General features: G+C 37.0%; 2 protein-coding genes across 7 annotated transcripts; both read left to right on the top strand.

Moving 5' to 3' along the window:
• The first annotated feature begins 2,631 nt into the window (after positions 1-2,631).
• LOC116173876 (sodium-coupled monocarboxylate transporter 1-like) lies at positions 2,632-4,854 on the top strand. 4 transcript variants are annotated; one of them, XM_031491601.1, is made up of 8 exons: positions 2,881-3,018; positions 3,063-3,148; positions 3,205-3,340; positions 3,388-3,610; positions 3,652-4,011; positions 4,054-4,324; positions 4,371-4,525; positions 4,574-4,854. In XM_031491601.1, the coding sequence occupies exons 2-8, from the start codon at positions 3,125-3,127 to the stop codon at positions 4,836-4,838; spliced, it is 1,434 nt and encodes a 477-aa protein (XP_031347461.1). In that variant the 5' UTR covers positions 2,881-3,018; positions 3,063-3,124; the 3' UTR covers positions 4,839-4,854. The 4 variants fall into 4 exon arrangements, with proteins under 4 accessions (XP_031347459.1, XP_031347460.1, XP_031347458.1 ...); XM_031491599.1 differs by having other exon boundaries at positions 2,632-3,018; positions 3,063-3,340; positions 3,658-4,011; XM_031491600.1 differs by having other exon boundaries at positions 2,634-3,018; positions 3,063-3,340; positions 4,579-4,721.
• A 6,491-nt stretch (positions 4,855-11,345) lies between these two features.
• Positions 11,346-15,900, top strand: LOC116174754 (sodium-coupled monocarboxylate transporter 1-like). Of its 3 annotated transcripts, XM_031492736.1 has the most exons (8): positions 11,346-11,851; positions 13,862-14,009; positions 14,060-14,337; positions 14,382-14,601; positions 14,644-14,784; positions 14,832-15,050; positions 15,095-15,517; positions 15,562-15,900. In XM_031492736.1, the coding sequence occupies exons 2-8, from the start codon at positions 13,972-13,974 to the stop codon at positions 15,830-15,832; spliced, it is 1,590 nt and encodes a 529-aa protein (XP_031348596.1). In that variant the 5' UTR covers positions 11,346-11,851; positions 13,862-13,971; the 3' UTR covers positions 15,833-15,900. The 3 variants fall into 3 exon arrangements, with proteins under 3 accessions (XP_031348596.1, XP_031348595.1, XP_031348594.1); XM_031492735.1 differs by lacking the exon at positions 11,346-11,851 and having other exon boundaries at positions 13,115-14,009; positions 14,650-14,784; XM_031492734.1 differs by lacking the exon at positions 11,346-11,851 and having other exon boundaries at positions 13,115-14,009.
• Positions 15,901-19,509: the final 3,609 nt, after the last annotated feature.

Here is a 19,509-nt window from a genome sequence, read left to right as displayed (position 1 = left end):
CTTTCGGCAAAACTTAAACGATACTAAGCTGTAAAACCTACTTCTTGTAACTTAATACATTTATCATTATTAAATAATGAAATCTAACAAATTCTTACAGACTCAAAAAGAATAAAAGCCTGATTCTTAATTAAACGAAATAAAAAATATTCCTACTGCCCAGATAATTAAACATTACCCTAGCAAACAATGTAATAAGTCATTCTCAACAAGCAAATCTAAATCATTAAATAAACGTTCCTTAAGATATAAAGCTTCGGTGGTTCCAGAATCTAACGCATGGTTAAATACACTTCCCTCTAAAACCATTGGATTGTTATTGGACAACAATACGTTTCGTATTTCCATCAGTTTACGCCTTGGAACAAACATTTGCGTTCCTCATACTTGCATTTGTGGTACGCAAGTAGACAGCAGTGGAATACACGGACTATCTTGTCGATGAGCGCAGGTCGACATTCTCGACACTCATCTTTGAATGAAATAATACATCGTTCACTTGCATCGGCAAAATCCCCGCTGTGTTGGAACCTGTAGGCCTAAGACGTGACGACAATAAACGTCCTGATGGAATGACCCTTGTGCCTTGGACCAAAGGACAAATGCTAGTTTGGGATGCCACATGCACCGACAGTCTAGCACCATCCCATGTTAATTTATCAAGTAAAACGGGTGGTGCAGTAGCTGAATCTGCGGCAGGTATAAAAATAAGGAAATATTGTTCAATTATAGAACAGAACCATTTTTTTATACCTTTCGCAGTAGAGACTTTGGGACCTTGGTGCAGAGAGGCTCGTAATTTTGTGGAGTGTTTAGGAAAACGTATTGCCAGTATTACTGGAGAACCTCGAGCTACTAGTTTTAAATATATTTAAAACAAAAAATCAGTATTGCTATACAACGTGGCAATGCGGCAAGTATAATGGGGACGCTTCCAACTGCGATCCCCATGGAAGAAATTTATTATTTGTTATGAATATTTAAAAATTTTTAACTTTGTAATTAATAAATTAAGACGCATGAAAGTATACGCAGTTCAATTTCTTCCACTGATAATTCTCATAAAATGGAAATAATAATGATATGTCTTGTGATGTAATGTACCTGGCAGTTTTTGAATTTTATCGTTCCCGCTTTTATGCATTTCATTTAATAAAAGAAACGCAAGATACGCTGTTGTAAATGTTTTTGTTTGGCAACTCAAATTGCACAAGGACGAAGATGCGCGGGTACGGATCATGCTTTGTTGGTCGAGCTAAAAGGAGAAAGCGGCGATATGGATTTTTTTATCCACTGTAGTAGAATAATTGTGGCATGTGTATGTCTTTGATTCGCAAATTTACGTAAATGTATCCTTTATTTTACCTTGTAATTACTGTAACTTACTAGCATAGGATGTAGGGCAATTGTTTTGTATTACTTGCTTGTCAATGTCACCACAACTTGAATTTATTTATTTATTTATTTATTATATTTATTTATTTATCTATTTATTTATTTATCTATTTATTTATTTATTTATTTATTTACTTATTTATTTATTTATTTAATGTCCCTCTCTTGGTCTGGGCTTGTGCCCAATTACACAGTGAGCCGCATAATGATTTTTAGAGGTGCCCCTGCAGAAGCTCTTAAGTTGTTCTATACTACCCCGGTGTTTACCTTACGAATTAGAAAAACTGCAGGAAAACTTAATTCAGAGTAGTCGGCGGAATGCTCGAAACTGGTCTAAAAAATGCCCATCTCTGCCACATGAAAAATTCCAACCTTCCAGTTACCACTGACACAGTCGCAATTTGCAAGGTTTATAAAATAAGTTGAGGTAGGGTCGTATTTAGGGGTATGTGGCTTTGTTTATTTGTTAGGGATGACACATATGTAATGTTTTCTTATGTACGTAGAAGCTTCATTGGGAATGTCGTTTCAATTACGTGTATTGGAATTCAATTGCAAGTTAGGAAAATATTAGTTTAATTAATTTTTATCTTGACATCACGGTTAGATGTATCGTGCTAAGGGAAGGTTAAAGACTAGTAGTGGTACAGAGTGTTAATTCAATTTTTTTATACGTACATGGGGGGGGGGGGGAGATTAAAAGACCGGGTGTTTAGATAATTTAGAGTATTTGGGAGATTTTGCGGACGTAGAGTGCTATGTAACTTTCCACAAGTATTTTGTATTTGAACGATTTACCGGCAGATGACTACAAAATTAAACTACGATTTTTAAAATTTAGTAACGAATGGGGAAGGGGGGGGGGGTAATATATTTGTTGAATTTGTTTGCCGTGGAATTTCGCGAAAACCTGCTGACGATCTCATATACCTCAGAAGTGCAAAAAGGAAACGGAAAACATTGTGCCTATCACATACCTCAGGTACTGGTGGTGGTGGTGACTGGTGGGGGGTTCAAAAACAGTAGTTTGAACGAATGACATTTTTCATCGGTGAGGTGAATGATTCCTTCACTCAACGGTTCTTATAATAAAACAGATTTTAGTTACCTACTCATTTCCGTGCCCTCGATATAGATTCCTTAATATTGAACTATGTGCTGCAGTTCGAAAGTGTCGATGGGAGAAAAAAACAAAACCAAGCCAAAGAGTAACTTAAATCTTTGAACTGTAACTGTGGTATGAAAAACGGATGATTGCATTACCCTCTTGTATTCATACAAACAAGATAGTAAAAGTACTTGGACCTTCACTTTATCTATCTATTGCGCTGCGCAAGTGTATCTACAATAGAGTTCCCCTTACTGTAGTTGTCGATAAAAAAAAACTGTTAGTTTAATTAGTGGGACCGCACCTTATTAATCAACGGCCACGATGCTTGGCGATGGCGACGAAAAACTGTTGTCTTTGTTTGATTACATTTTGTTCGCGCTAACTTTGCTCGGAAGTTTTCTGGTAGGTGCCTACTTTGGGCTGTCCAAGAATAAGCCTCGCACAACGGAGGAATATCTAATAGGAGGCAAATCAGTTAACGTGCTACCTATTGCAATATCTCTAGTCGCATCGTAAGTACCAACAGTTTCGCCTGCTAAAACAATCATTATTACAGAGGCATTTCCGGCAACACATTTTTGGCGGTACCTGCCGATATATACAAATTCGGATCGAATTATGTTTGGACACTTCTGGCAGACTGTATTGGATTTTTGGCAACATACTATATATTTCTACCAATCTATTTCAACTTGCAGGTTGTTAGTATATTTGAGTACTTGGAGCAGAGGTTTGACAAAAATGTTCGTCGACTTACCTCCGTATTGAATTTGTGCGCGACCCTCTGCTATGCACCCCTAGTTTTGTACTTGCCGTCACTTGCATTCTCGCAAGGTGAGTCTTTCCAGTGCGTGTGTCAAAGTTAACGGCTTTTTGGGCAGTATCCGGAATTCCCGTTCACGCAATAACAGTAGTCACATGTCTAACGTGCACTCTGTATACAACAGTTGGTGGATTCAAGGCAGTCGTATGGACGGACGCGCTTCAGTTTGTTTTGATGGTGGGATCGGTAATTGCCGTTGTTGGTATCGGTGCCCATTCAGTTGGAGGATTGTGGCAGGCTTTGGCCATAGCTGTGCGTGGAGATAGATGGGAAATTTTTAAGTAATTGCGGTTTCTGATCAAACTATACGTAAAAGAATTAGTTTCAGTTTTGACTTAACCTCAAGAAATCCCCTATGGGGGCCAATGGTTGGACACATATTCTTCGCTCTGTCCACATTAACAATGAACCAGGGCGCGATTCAAAAATACATGGGCCTCAAAAAATTTCAAGATGTTAAAAAATGCATTTGCTTACATCTGGTCGGTCACATTGCACTAAAGTGGATGACGGTATTAATCGGTAACGTAGCATATGCCAAATACGTCGAATGTGACGTACTGCAGTCACACAAGATTGCAAAGATCGACCAGTTAGTGCCGTACTTTGTGCTGGACATTGCCGGAAGCATCAAGGGATTGCCCGGATTATTTATTGCAGGAATGTTTAGTGCCGCACTCAGGTGAGTCGAAACAGAGCTTATAAACGTTAAACCCCGTTGTAGTAGCTTATCGTCCACCTTAAACGCGACGGCCGCCACAATCTACGAAGACATCATCTTACCGTTCATTTCCAAAAACACCACACAGAGGCAGAACACTAATATAATAAAGGCGATCGTTGCAGTTTTGGGAATTTTGACTATTTTAATGGCGTTTTTAGTGGAACGGGTTGGGGGAATTTATCCGTTCACGTTGTCCTTGCAAGGCAGTTTTGGTGGACCGCTAGTTGGTATATTTATTTTAGGTGTATTAGTACCCGCTGCCAATTCGAAGGTAATATAATTTTGATTTTGGTCATACCCTAGCATGCCGTCTTTAGGGGACGTTACTGGGGGGCATTGCGGGAGTTTTACTTACAGGATGGATCGCTTTTGGGAACACGGTGTACAAAATTCAAGGTTTACTTCCCACTGAAGAAAAGCCAGCGTCGGTGGAAAAATGCACCCCCTTTGTTAATCTCACTATAACACAAGCGTATGATTGCAAATCGTACTTAGGAGTTTCTTAATTTTGAATTTTTAGAAAAGTCGGCAGTAGTGACGATATCTTTGTACTGTACACAGTTTCGTTTTGGTACTACTCGGCAGTAAGCACCGCAACTGTGGTCATTGTGGGGTTGGTCATTAGCTTATTAACCAAAAAGGGAAACGTTACAATTAACAAGAATCTTTTAAGTCCGATGGTGCACTTCGCTTTACGAAAAGAACCACCACCATCAGTGTATTACAATGTAAATACTAAAGGCGACGATATTGACGCTATTCATGAACTTAACTCAAAAGACTGAATAAACTAAGCTCGAATACTTTTTTTTTATTTAAGCTTTTCAAGGATCGTAGGAGCTTTAAAGATATAAGTTATCCTTTATTAAAGAAAAACTAAATATACATATAATAATATTTACATAGTAGTTCCTTAGTAGATATAACTAAATTGGCCGACCGATCGCATCTAAGAACTTAACAACGTGTGGCCCCCCCACTTTTTGAAAATTTGTCACGGCTTAACCGTAATGGCGCTAGCTTTAATTCAAGTGGCTCAATTGAGCGCATAACCAAATGTATCAGGTGACCTAGTTACAAGGGACAAAATACGTACTGGGGGGGGCTACGTTCACTTGGCCCCCCCAAATGTTTTTTCGGATTTCTAAAAAACGATAATGGCGCAAGAGTTATTATCGGTGGCGCATATGAGCGCATAACGAGCGCATTCATTTCAAAATAATACGACTATGAAATCTCTCAGTGGGGGGGGGGGGGGCCAAGTTAACGGACCCCTTTTATATTAAGATCAGTAACAACCAGTATGCACTGTTTTAAGAGGTTAGGTTTCTCATTTGATTTAATTGTGTTTCTATTGCCATTTTTATCGTGAATAATGATCTGGATAGTATGAAAGGAAGGTAAGTTAGAATTGGATAGAATTCTGGTGAAATAGCATTTACCCAAACATTTTGAGCGTTCTTCAATTGACTGCAGTTTACATTCCTCAGGTACAACATTGTTTGGGGTTGTTCTCCTGAGTCCTAAGGCAGCAATTTGGACTTTTTCCAATTTTTCAGCACGAATAGTGACTGTCGGGAAATAAACAAAACTACAGTAGTCAATAATAGAGCGAACAAAACCTTTATATAAGATTAATAGAGTGCTTGGGTGAGATACCCATTTGACGCCGTACATAAATTTTAGGATGTTGGATCTAGTAGCACATTTTCATACAACTGAGTTTAGGTGTGGTATAAAACTGAGTTTATAATCATTAACAATGCCAAGAAGTCTGATTGACTCACACGAGACAATGTCCTTGTCACACAGATTTAGGACTGTTTCATCAGGTTTAATTCTTTTACAATTTATGTGAAGAAAGCCAGTTTTGTCAGGTTCAAATCCCAAACCGATTTTACCTAAATTTGCATTTGTGATATTAACTGCTTTTTGAAAATGACATTTAGACTTTTCAACATTTCCATCACTACAGTACATTACAATGTGATAGACGAATTGAGATATAGTTAGAATTTTAGGAACGCCCTCAGTGATATCCCTTACATAGATTAAATACATTCAAAACACCACCGATTGTGGAACTCCTTTGTGACTGAGTTTAAACTCCTCTTTAAGAGAATCAAAGAAAATCATTATATTACTGGTAATATATTTAATAAACGTGACTAGTAGTTTAGAGCATCCTATTTCAGCCAATTTATCCAAAAGTAAGTCACTGAGCACGTTATTATATGCAGCTTGCACATCAAGGAATGCTGCAATTAAATCTTTCCTATTGTTTGTTCGGCTATAAGCAGGGGCGGACCGAGGCCTCAGGGGGCCTTGGGCTAATATTTGTAGGGGGCCCTCTACTTAAGGAATTTCGGGTTAACGAAAAACATCTTCATTTCTATTATTTCTTCAGAAAATTATTTTTAAAACTACAGGTCTAAGGAAAACGCACTAAGTATGAATACAATGAAAAATATTGAAATAGAGTAGGATTCTAATTTCAAAAAGCACAGATTACACAGAAACAGTAATGCTCGATCTGTACACAGCGGCAGGCGAAAAACCACTGACCAATTGGACTTATTGTTTTTATTAATCCCCATTGTAGTGGTCGGCATGGGGTCCCCGCGCTCGCAGCCCTTAAAGCCCCTGCCTAAATCCGCCCCTGGCTATAAGTGTAAACTAAACTATATTGTCAGTACAGGACCTTCCTTTTCTAGAACCTGATTGACTGCTAGGAAGGATTTTGTAATATTTACAATACTAATCTATTTTTTACTATATTCAAACAGTTTGCACAGACTTGGTGTTAAGGAGATGGGTCTAACACCTCTATTATTAGGATTATCAATAAATAAGACAAAAGACTTTTTCCATGATTCGGGATAACAACTTGTTGAATAGATTTCATTGAAAATATCAAGGAGCAGCAGCTTGTATTTGATTGGGAGTTTTTTATTGTTTCATAATCAATTCCTTCAACTCCCGCTGCTGAATTTTTTTTTGAATCTAAAACTGTATTGAGCTCAGCAAAATCAAATTGATCAAAAACAGATTATTGTTGTCTGAACAAATGGGGAGATATTCAGGTTCCGTCTCACACCATGGAGGGCATATCCTATTAATAGTATTTTCTATTTGAGTTTGATTTTGACGATTACTATTGACGTTGGTAGGTTGAACTTTAGTCCATTTGTCTTTAAACATTTTGCTTTTGTTCCAGACAAATTTAGAGCCAGTGTTGAAATTTATAGTTCCCGCCTAGGTTCCCGCAAACTTTTTGAAACACTCTTTATCTTTATTCTGTTAATTCTATTATTATATTAATTTATACGATCTACCAACATTTTTTATAAGCAGCCTTTCTCGAAAAAAAGTGATACGTAGAGTGGGTTGAATCTTGCTAACATCCTAAGCTTTTCATTGGGTCTGTTATGGCCATTTGAATTTTCTGCTTACCTTCAATCAGGTTAGATAATTAAATCGAATGAGAGAGATGATTTGAAGTTTTCCTCCTGTAATCAGGGCTAACAAGGTCACGACCTTTTCTAAGGGTTGTTGAAGACTTGAGATTTGGAGGCAAAGTACGAAAATAGTACTTGGGGGTCCCACGTGGTGGTCGTAGAGGAGGGATCAAACGCTTCCTTTCCCAAATCGTTGTGCAGAATAAGGCTGAGAGCCGACCTTTAGGGAATTTATTGCTCCAAGTTTTTTTAAATCTTCTGCACGTTTATATTAGTTGAACGTAGAATTCGCAATTGGGGAGAACGTGGTTTCAATGGCGGCCTCTCGAGCGTTTCCGTTTAGGTTTCCTGAATGGAAAAGTATTTTTCCAAAAACGGGGTACGAGGCTATCTTGACGACTATTCTTGAGGTCATGTAACGAGGTTTGTAACTCTCGGTTTCTGTGGTTTTCTCAGCAATTGTTCTCAAAATCTGGAACAGAATCTAAGCGCATAGCGCATTGAGATCTTTGTCTATCTTTCTGTAGGCTTCCCTAACGCCAATACCGGGGCGCTGGATAGACAGTCAACATTCACATTTTCTTTACCATTTTTGCAGCGAACTATGTTGTCAATGAAGTGGATGATCAATATCCTTATATATGGGATGTATAATTAAGAAATATTTGTCTTTCCCAAATTTATGTATTACATATATATATGTTTCGGTCATATAATTTTAATGGCCATTATCAAAACACTAAAATTAAAGTTTTATAAACTATGTTACAAGGTAGGATACTTTATTACATACAGTGAATTTTTTTTAAATGCGAACATAGGAGTTTGCATGCAATGTACTTTCCCTATGTTCGATTTAAAAAAAAACACATCAATCTATTGAGTAGTTCAAATGAGTAGTAGATACAATTGACAGCTGTCACATTTTTTAAAATACCGCCGTCCAATTTAATTATGAAATCGGTTAGGTTATTGCTTAGAATGTCAAGGAGGCCAGTTCGAACATTTGTTGTAATTGTTTTTGTTATTTATTTTCTTATTTTCTTCATTTATGTATTGAATAAATCAAATTAGTAGAATACCAGGTGCACATGGCCTACAAATAATTGGTTGGTTGGTTCACAATCAATTGCGATGTCAGCGCGTGCCATGTGAAGTCAAGTTATCGTAAATTTATCCTAAAGTTACTATGGCCTCACACGGCTGATTTAAAAAAAATCTTACCGAGTGCTCTTCATCATAAAGACTATCAGTTGCTGTTCATAGTCACACAAGTTGCACGATTTGGGAATGTGAACCGCGCACACCTCATAGATTGATGGTTTTTTTTTTAAATCGAACATAGGGAAATTACATTGCATGCAAACTCCTATGTTCGCATTTAAAAAAAATTCACTGTATATGAATTTATATGAAAGCGACGTTTATATTTAAATTAATGAATTCAACTAACGAGATTAAATATGTGATTGAATATGGTACTAACGATATTATCATTTCACTGAAATTTTTGTGGATTTCTAAAAGTTCATAATTTACTAAATTGTGATAATTATTATGTTTGTGTAATAACTCTAAATTTTGAGGTAATTTAAATTCATGACCAGTATTTAATATGTGTGAAGCAAAATTGGATTTAGTATTATAAATTTGATTGTTTTTAATTTCTTTAAAGTGTTCGTTAGCTCTAATATTTATATTTCTGTTGGTCATTCCTATATATAAACCCTTACAAGTATTGCATGTTAGTTTGTATACACCGGAATTTTCAAAAAGAGGAATTTTGTCTTTATGGTTGCCGAGAGACATATTTAATGATAGGCTTTACAAGGTATTTTGAAATTAGATTTTTTGAAAATGGTAATAATTGTATCTGGAATGTTATTTACATAAGGAATTGTACCGATATATTTGTAATTATTTTGTGTAATAGGAGTCAAAGTTGTTAAATTCATCCACTGTATCTTATTTTTCTTTTTGTTGATAATTTTTTGTAAAGTAGTCAAAGAGAAACCATTAGCAATCGTAATTTGTTTAATTATGCTTAGTTCCCTATTATAATTGTTATGATTTGTAGGAACGTTCAATAGTCTGTGCACTGACTAGGGAGTTAATTGCAGCTAGTTTATGGTTATAAGGACTACAACTGTATGCAGGGATGATATTATCTGTGTGTGTAGCTTTTCTATAAATTTCAAATTCAAATTTGTTGTTTGTGGTGTGAATGTGGGTGTCTAAGAAAGGGTTAAGCATTTTTTGTGGATTTTTCCATAGTCCATTATTAGGATGTCAAGTGTTTATAAAAGTTAAGAAAGTATGAAGTTCAGTGTCTGAACCTTTAAAAAGACAAAGAACATCATCTACATATCTATACCAAAATAATATGCAATGGTTTATGTATATATTACGTTGTTGATAAGTTTATGTTTTTCTAAATGATTAAGGGAAATTTCAGCTAATAATGGTGATAATGCTCCACCCATATTAAAACCGGTTGTTTGTTTATAAAATTTATTATTAAATATGAAGAAGTATTGATTTAAACAAATATCAAAGAGTCTGTAAAACTTATCAGTATCTGAATTACTGAGTTCAGATTCAAAAAGCATTTCTTTAATTAATTTTTTGGGATCATCGACTGGTGAGTATACTTGGAAAAAGATTTGTAATATCAAAACTTACTAGAAAACTTTTATCTGGTAAGTGAATGTCTTTAAATTTACTTATTAAGTCTAAGGAATTTTTAATAGAAAATTGAGATTTGAAATTAGTGATGTCTTTGAATATTTTGTTAAGAAAATTAGCAAATTTATAGGTAGATGAGGACACTTGGGAAACGAATGGTCTAAGTAAAATGTTAATAAAATTGTTAGATTTATCTTTAATTTTATGTAATTTAGGTAAACAATATAATAGAGGTATTCTATGATTCTTTATTATTATTATTGTATTCAACCAGGGAGTAACCGCTCGCAAAGTGCACTACATTGGCCTTTCGTGACCATGAATTTCGTGACTGCGTAGTGCAGCTATCCTTGCCATCGGGTGACCCGCTTTGATGGATCAAGTCAAATTAGTACCCTGTCACCGCACAACTATGAACTCTGACCTGAGATTTAGGAAAGAGGCTGACCAAAAGAATCGTTCACCCAACTCAAGTAAACGGAATAATGGGTAGCACTTTGTGGATAAAATCCGCGATGAATTTTACATAGTAAGCGATTAAGCCAAGTAATCGCCTTAATTTATCCACATTTCTTGGTCGAGACGTCTGAAAAACTGATTTAATCTTTGCCCGGGACTTCTGAATTTGATTAAACGACACATTTCAGAGATAATTGAACCGATTTTGTAGTTTAATGGTAGAGCGTTGGGCTATAAAGCCGGAGGTCGGATGTTCGAACCTGGGCCGAGGTAAACATCTTTCATCTGTGACAGAGATGGGAATTTCCTTAGACCAGTTTCGAGCATTCTACCGATTACTCCGAATTAGGTTTTCCTGCAGTTTTCCTAGTTCGTAAGGTAACGTTTCAGTTCTCTTTCGACCTTCTCCCGTTCTTCAAAAATGGATGCATATTTTTTGAAAATGTCTTCGAGTAGAGTGACTGCATTTATCTGTACTGGCTGAAGAGCTAACTGTTTGCGGCTATCTCTTTCATTTAGGCTGATTCGGAGTACACGAATCCATATCCTTCCGAGCAAAGCCAGTTGGTTTTATAAGCCGATCAGCCTCCATTGTGTTTCTTCGGTAGACGACTGAGACGGTGACTTTACGACGGAACGAAACGGGCGTTATTCGAAGAGTAATACGGCATACTTATTCGTGTCTGGTCCAACCTTGTATACATCCTCGATCTGAACCATGCCATATTCATCCTCGGAGGAACTATCCACTTCCTTTTGGGGGTGTTGGGGCGGGAGAGTGTTTATTTGCGATTTTTTCAGTAGAGTAGTGATGCACACCTTTGTAACGTGACTGACTTTTTCGCAGGAATTACGATTAATTCTGCAGGTTTCAGGTTGTTTGCTCAACTCACCAGTTTCGTAGTGCCATTCTAATCCTGTTGATTTCTTGAGGAGGCCTTCAACATCCATGAGACTTCTGTCCCGCCGTAGTTGCTCACGGAACCAATTATCTTTCAAACCTCTGATGAACTGGGCATGGAGAAAAGTAATGCTATGAACAATTCCTTTTTACAGGTGCAGGTAAAAATCACAGTCTTTCAAATTTCCCTTCAAAGATGTGACAAATTCTGAGATGGATTGATGTGACTGTTCAGTGTTGAATGATAATGCTGAGCAACAACGTTAGAGATAGAAGGAGACAGCATATTTGTAAGGTAATCTACTAGTATCTTGATTTCAATTGATTTTATTGGAGTATCTGAGTCCAAAAGTGCGGCAAGATTATTGTAAGGACCTCTTCCTCTCTAAAAACATAACACCTGAGCCTGTTTTAGTATCATCACTAACATTTTTAAGATCACAATAATTTTCAAAACGCTCCAAAGAGAACTTTTCGTTATTCGCATCATAGCCTTCAAACGGTATAATCTGGGGTGTTGATACCGCTGGAGCTGAGTGGTTTTGAGGTGCATTAAAGGAAACTGACAATAAGGACTGCTTATCATCCAATTTGAAACGTTTGAAATACGATCAAGAAATAACAAATGTCACTTTTTGATATAAATGTTGGTCTATAGACTCCAAAAAATAGTATATTAAGATACAAGTGTATAATCAAGTCTTTAAAGCACGCGCAACGAGTTTAAGGGCACGACGCAAAGCGGAGTGCTTTTAACGTTGCAAGTGCTTTAAAGACCAATTATACACGTGTATCTTATAGTATTTTTTATTATACCTGCAGTATAATTTAAAAATAGGAAATACAATGAAATCATATTGACGTTATACTCGAATACATGTTTAATTAAGTGGGCTGGGTGTTCGAAATTTCACGATTGCCATGGAAATTTCACTTGACGTTTGCTTATAAAAATCATCGTCTTTGTAAATAAAACGATTTCCGTTGAAAAAGATAATACACCGTCCATTAAATCGCTTCTTGTAAAATCTAAACAAACGTTGCAGGTAGGTGTAAAATCCAAATCCAGTAAAGCTTATTATAAAGAATATGAAAGTTGTTTCTATGGATGAAAAGGAAGTTACTTACGAATAAAGTCTTAAATGTGTCGATAATGCTGGGATATATGAAGGAAATCTCAAAGGTATTTAAATCTCCTATCTTTTGGTGCATTCACTCAAAACTTCAAACAATGCTGAGATTAAAAGTGGAACAGATTTGAAAGCATACCCTAAATTACGCGCGTTTGTGAAACCTTCAACCAAAGGATAGGTGCAAGCCAAAGAAATGTTCTGCATTTACAGAAAGCGACCTAAGAGGATCTTTTATTTCAGCCCCAGATGACAGTTTCAAAAGTGATACTTGAAGTATCGTTACTTAGCAACTTTAAAGCACGTGTGTTTTAAAGGCCTTTTTTCGCACGCATTTGAGTGTTTAAAACGGAGATTGTGATTCAGGTATAATAAAAACATATAACCGACACGATCTGACCATTAAAAATGGAGACAAAGCAATAAAAATGAGTTACATACAAAGAGAAGGCTGTTATTATTTGCATATAAAAGTGAGCAAGAAAAAATTTGTGGGGAATCTATCCGAAAAACAATTTCTAAACGATTGTGGCCTGTAGAATCCAAAAATCTGGGCAAGGATCTCATCAAGCTAAAAATAAAGCTATAACATCTATGTTGTGTAGAATCCACCAAATAAACAACAAGATCTGACCAGGGCAATTAAAGTTTAGGGTTCCGCACTCAGGGCGAAGAATCGGATAGAATTCTTAGGGTGCGCGCATAAACAAAACATACCCCCAACCTTTAAAGTTCTTCATCAGCACGTTCGTAGAAACTAGCCCGAAACAAAAAAATTTTTTATAGCATCCACGAGGCATTTTTAGGTAGAAATTTTGTAATATTGGATACACGAGTTATTAGTGACTCAAGGTATTATCTAACCCACTCGGCAAGTCTCGTAGGTCAACTATACCTTTCGTAGGTAGTCTCTAAGATCATCCAACACAAATATAACTATTTATCTATGGCCCAATACAGTTACAGAACAAAACAATTTATGAACTCGTTGTATTTCTTTCACAATAACCTACTTAAGCAACCGAATCGATTTAAAAGTAGCACAAGCACTTTCGCAAAAACAACAAAGTACATAAACAAAAGCGCAACCCGACTTATTTAAATTAATCATGTAAATGGTTAGTAATTGAGGCACTAATGGTCCCGTTTACATCTCGCCATGTTTACGATAATAGATTCCGTCGTCTTCATCGTGGTGATACTCGCCAGCCTGTGCATCGGGGTGTACTTCGGATTCTGGAAGAAAACGCAAACCACGGACGAGTATCTCCTGGGTAGCAGGACCATGAAGGTCATACCCATCGGACTGTCGCTCATCGCGAGGTGAGAGAGCTTCAACTCGAGGCGCCTTTTCAGCGGCAATTATTTTCCAGTCAAGTTTCCGGATTTACAATTTTGGCACTTCCGTCCGACTCCTACGTTTTCGGCGCGAACTCGCTTTGGATGTGCGTGGCAATATCGATCGTGTGCCCGTTGGCGTCTTACATCTACCTGCCCGTGATAATGAAACTAAAGACGCCGAGCATATTCGGATACCTGGAGCTGAGGTTCAACAGGACCGTGAAAATCATGGCGTCCTGCATTTATATCCTGCAGATGCTGTTGTTTAATCCCGTGGTGGCCTACACTCCAGCGATAGCGTTTTCACAAGGTATGCCCAGACAAGTTTGAAGGCGCACTAGAAGTTCGTTTCAGCTACTGGAATCAACACTCACATCGTCACCTCTACAATGTGCATTGTTTGCATATTCTACACGACAATTGGAGGATTTAAAGCCGTTGTGTGGACGGATGTTCTTCAAATTGGTGGTATTCTTGCATCAGTAACCGCGGTATTTGGATTAGGCGTAGCTGCGGTTGGTGGATTTGATGCGGTCTTCACGAAGGCTTCGCGTGGCCAACGTTTCGACTTTAAGTGAGTATACTCAGTGAAATTTAAGCTTTAACCTTTACCCAGTTTCAGCATTGATCCAACGAAGCGAGATGGATTCTGGCAAGTGCTACTAGGTTGTACCACTGTCTGGGTGTATAATGTGAATTTTTATCCGGTAGCCGTTCAAAAATACCTTTCAGTTCCAGCACTTTCCAATGCCAAAAGGTATCCGTAGTCGCAATTTTGCTTGGTTTTCTAATTTTGTTTTGCAGAGTAGTTCTTTTGCAGTGCTTGGGATTAGTGTTCGTACACTTTTTGAGCATTTTGACTGGTATTATCATTTATGCAAGATACGAAGGGTGCGATCCCATTCAGAATGGCGACGTAGACCGAGCAGATCAAATCTTGCCTTACTTCGCAGTTGATGTTTCCAGAAACATCCCGGGATTGCCCGGAATTTTTATTGCGGGATTGTTTAGTGCTGCTTTGAGGTATGTGAGTGACCGCACTTTCCTTGTTTAAATGAATCTTGCAGCACTCTTTCTGCAACGTTCAATGCGCTGGCAGCTACGATTCACAGTGACCTGATTGCGCCTTTTCTTTCGAATGATGTTTTGAGGAGAAGAGAGGGTCATATTTTAAGATCGATTGTTGTAATCGCCGGAAGCATTTGTATAATTTCGGCGCTTTTCGTCGACAGACTGGGTAGTCTGATGGCGTTTATTAACGGCTCGGTTGGAGTAACGTGCGGATTATTCGTTGGGCTGTTTTCCTTAGGCATGGTCTTTCCAATGGCACACTCGAAGGGTGCGCTTTGGGGAATTGTCTCCGGTTTTGCGGTGGTTGGTACCATTACTATAGTAAACCAATGGTATACCTTGCATGGAATCACAAACAATTTTGCAAAACCGCTTTCAGTCGAACTTTGTGAAACTCCCATCAACATCACTCAGCCCAGGTATTCAAAACCACGCGCTAACTTATCTCAGTGATCAATTTTAGTGACATACATCAACCAGAACAACCCTTTGTACTATTTCGATTGTCATTTTGGTACAATTCGGTTATGAGCGCTTTGATTGTGACACTGGTTGGACTTTGTGTAAGTTGGTGTTCAAAAAATGATCGACCATGGGTTGATCCCGATCTCATTAGTCCGATATTCAAGTTCCTATTAGTGCAACGGGATATGAATGGTAATTCTCTTGACATGTACACTATTGCTAGTTCCTATGATACAGATAAATACCATTTTGAAGATTCTCAGTCATAGTTGTAGTGCAGAATTATTTATTTTTTGTAATTGTTTTTTTGTGTGATTAAAGAACAAAACACTTAGTACTTAGAACTTGAAATAACTCAGAAAAATGTTTGTTTCTGAAATAATTAATCATTGTCATTCGTATACGAGTAACAAAAGCTCCACCCTATGCTCCATATCGACGGATATATTATGATAATGGGAACCCAGTTGCACATCGGCACGATACGATGGAAGTGACTTGGCGCATGTATCAATTTCAATTCGACGCATCGAAGTTTTGTCTCCTTCCACGGAGCTGCTCTCGATAACTTCAACCTCAACCAGTCCACGGATAGTTCGACGCATGTGATCAACAATTTTTAAGCTACTTCCCTTGGGAGTGCTAAACCTAAGTGGTTTTTGCATCCCAGTCCTCAGTGCAGTCTCGGTAGGTGCGTTACCTGGTTGCTTAGAGCTCCCAGGTTGCCCCACTTCAGTAGATGGGAGTTCAGGTTGCTCATTAGCTACCGGCGCACTCCTCGGAGAGTTGTTTAGGCTTCCAGTACCAGGTGCTCTGGGAATAGTTTGTTGGGTTTTTTGTTTTTTCCTGGTCCATATGAGAATGATGCAATATTGAAACGACTATGGTTTTTCCATATAAGTACATTCGAAGCGTTGACAGTGAATCATTTAAAGAAAGAAGAATGGGTGGCGCGCGGTGTAGAAGATTCATCCCTCAAAGAGCACGGCACTACTAAACATAAATAGTTGAATTTCCCTAAAAATTACGTAACATCGAAACGGGGAGTGTGTATATTTTCATGGGTAGTTACATAGTCCAGTAACTTTGTTCCTAAAAATGGTGGGGTACCAAGCGTCAAATCCGGTAGTTCCGATTTTTTGTGGGATTGCTTATGTTGTTAACCCAATGTATAATTCAAGTTTTCGACCTCGAGCGGCGAACGCAACATAGTCAAATATACTAAAAACCGAGGAATTTTCGTTTTCTTTTCAGATTTTGACGATTTTAACCCTGAAGGACCAGTTTGTCGAAAATAACTAACGAATACGCTTTGAAAGTAGACTAAATTGTTTACAATTTGAGGCTACAACCGTTTCTATAGACGTAATAGTTTACGAGATAATGCTTTTCAAAGTTTATCGATTTTTTTCAAAGTCGAAAATTGTTAGCACTATTTTGTTGTTCTGTAATTCTATAAAAGAAAACGAGAGGTGTAAATGATATTCTTAATTAAACTCTTCTCGGGAAAACACTTCTTCTTATTAACTTTGGTACGTAGAATCCAAAACAATTCGTACTTTTTCGATCGGACTTCTCAATCAAAAGTTATGGACTAGAAACCAATTTCGAAAAAAAATTCAAAGGGCTGTAACTTTTGAACTAATAGCCCAATCTTGGAATTGTTTGAAATTATGGATTCTACAGACCACATTCTATAAGAAAATTTTTTTCCCGATTCGATCTGAGACAATTTTTTTTCGGTGCTCAAAAAAAGGCAGTGTATAACCTTCCTCTTTTACCAAAAATCGACTGCACCAAAATTTCTCGGGAAAACACTTTTTCTTATTAATTTTGGTGCGTAGAATCCAAAACAATTCGTACTTTTTCGATCGCACTTCTCAATCAAAAGTTATGGACTAGAAACCAATTTCGAAAGAAAATTCAAAGGGCTGTAACTTTTGAACTAGTAGCCCAATCTTGGAACTGTTGAAATTATGGATTCTACAGGCCACATTCTATAAGAAAATTTTTTTTCCGGGTCGATCTGAGACAATTTTTTTTTCGAGCCTCAAAAAAAGGCAGTGTATTACCTTCCTTTTTTACCAAAAATCGACTGCACCAAAATTTCTCGGGAAAACACTTTTTCTTATTAATTTTGGTGCGTAGAATCCAAAACAATTCGTACTTTTTTGATCAGACTTCTCAATCAAAAGTTATAGACTAGAAACCAATTTCGAAAAAAAATTCAAAGGGCTGTAACTTTTAAACTAGTAGCCCAATCTTGGAACTGTTTGAAATTATGGATTCTACAGGCCACATTCTATAAGAAAATTTTTTTTCGGGTCGATCCGAGACAATTTTTTTTTCGGTGCTAAAAAAAAAGCAGTGTATAACCTTCCTTTTTTACCAAAAATCGACTGCACCAAAATTTCTCGGGAAAACACTTTTTTTTATTAATTTTGGTGCGTAGAATCCAAAACAATTCGTACTTTTTCGATTAGACTTCTCAATCAAAAGTTATAGACTAGAAACCAATTTCGAAAGAAAATTCAAAGGGCTGTACTTTTGAACTAGTAGCCCAATCTTGGAACTGTTTGAAATTATGGATTCTACAGGCCACATTCTATAAGAAAATTTTTTTTCCGGGTCGATCTGAGACAATTTTTTTTTTCGGGCTCAAAAAAAGGCAGTGTATAACCTTCCTTTTTTACCAAAAATCGACTGCACCAAAATTTCTCGGGAAAACACTTTTTCTTATTAATTTTGGAGCGTAGAATCCAAAACAATTCGTACTTTTTCGATCAGACTTCTCAATAAAAAGTTATAGACTAGAAAAGAAACCAATTTCGAAAGGAAATTCAAAGGGCTGTAACTTTTGAACTAGTAGCCCAATCTTGGAACTGTTTGAAATTATGGATTCTACAGGCCACATTCCATAAGAAAATTTTTTTCCGGGTCGATCTGAGACAATTTTTTTTTCGGGGCTCAAAAAAAGGCAGTGTATAACCTTCCTTTTTTACCAAAAATCAACTGCACAAAAATTTCTCGGGAAAACACTTTTTCTTATTAATTTTGGTGCGTAGAATCCAAAACAATTCGTACTTTTTCGATCAGACTTCTCAATCAAAAGTTATAGACTAGAAACCAATTTCGAAAAAAAAATTCAAAGGGCTGTAACTTTTGAACTAGTAGCCCAATCTTGGAACTGTTTGAAATTATGGATTCTACAGGCCACATTCTATAAGAAAATTTTTTTCCGGGTCGATCCGAGACAATTTTTTTTTCGGGGCTCAAAAAAAGGCAGTGTATAACCTTCCTTTTTTACCAAAAATCGACTACACCAAAATTTCTGGGGAAAACACTTTTTCTTATTAATTTTGGTGCGTAGAATCCAAAACAATTCGTACTTTTTCGATCAGACTTCTCAATCAAAAATTATAGACTAGAAACCAATTTCGAAAGAAAATTCAAAGGGCTGTAACTTTTGAACTAGTAGCCCAATCTTGGAACTGTTTGAAATTGTGGTTTCTACAGGCCACATTCTATAAGAAAATTTTTTTTCCGGGTCGATCTGAGACAATTTTTTTTTCGGGGCTCAAAAAAGGGCAGTGTATAACCTTCCTTTTTTACCAAAAATCGACTACACGAAAATTTCCGGGAAACACTTTTTCTTATTAATTTTGGTGCGTAGAATCCAAAACAATTCGTACTTTTTCGATCAGACTTCTCAATCAAAAGTTATAGACTAGAAACCAAATTCGAAAAAAATTCAAAGGGCTGTAACTTTTGAACTAGTAGCCCAATCTTGGAACTGTTTGAAATTATGGATTCTACAGACCACATTCTATAAGAAAATTTTTTTTCCGGGTCGATCTGAGACAATTTTTTTTTCGGGGCTCAAAAAAAGGCAGTGTATAACCTTCCTTTTTACTAAAAATCGACTACACCTAAATTTCTCGGGAAA

Source organism: Photinus pyralis, unplaced genomic scaffold (genome assembly GCF_008802855.1).
Source record: "Photinus pyralis isolate 1611_PpyrPB1 unplaced genomic scaffold, Ppyr1.3 Ppyr1.4_LG6, whole genome shotgun sequence".
Lineage (NCBI taxonomy): Eukaryota > Metazoa > Arthropoda > Insecta > Coleoptera > Lampyridae > Photinus > Photinus pyralis.
Note: the sequence above shows the minus strand (reverse complement) of the source record. Positions and strands in the feature narration are given on the sequence as shown.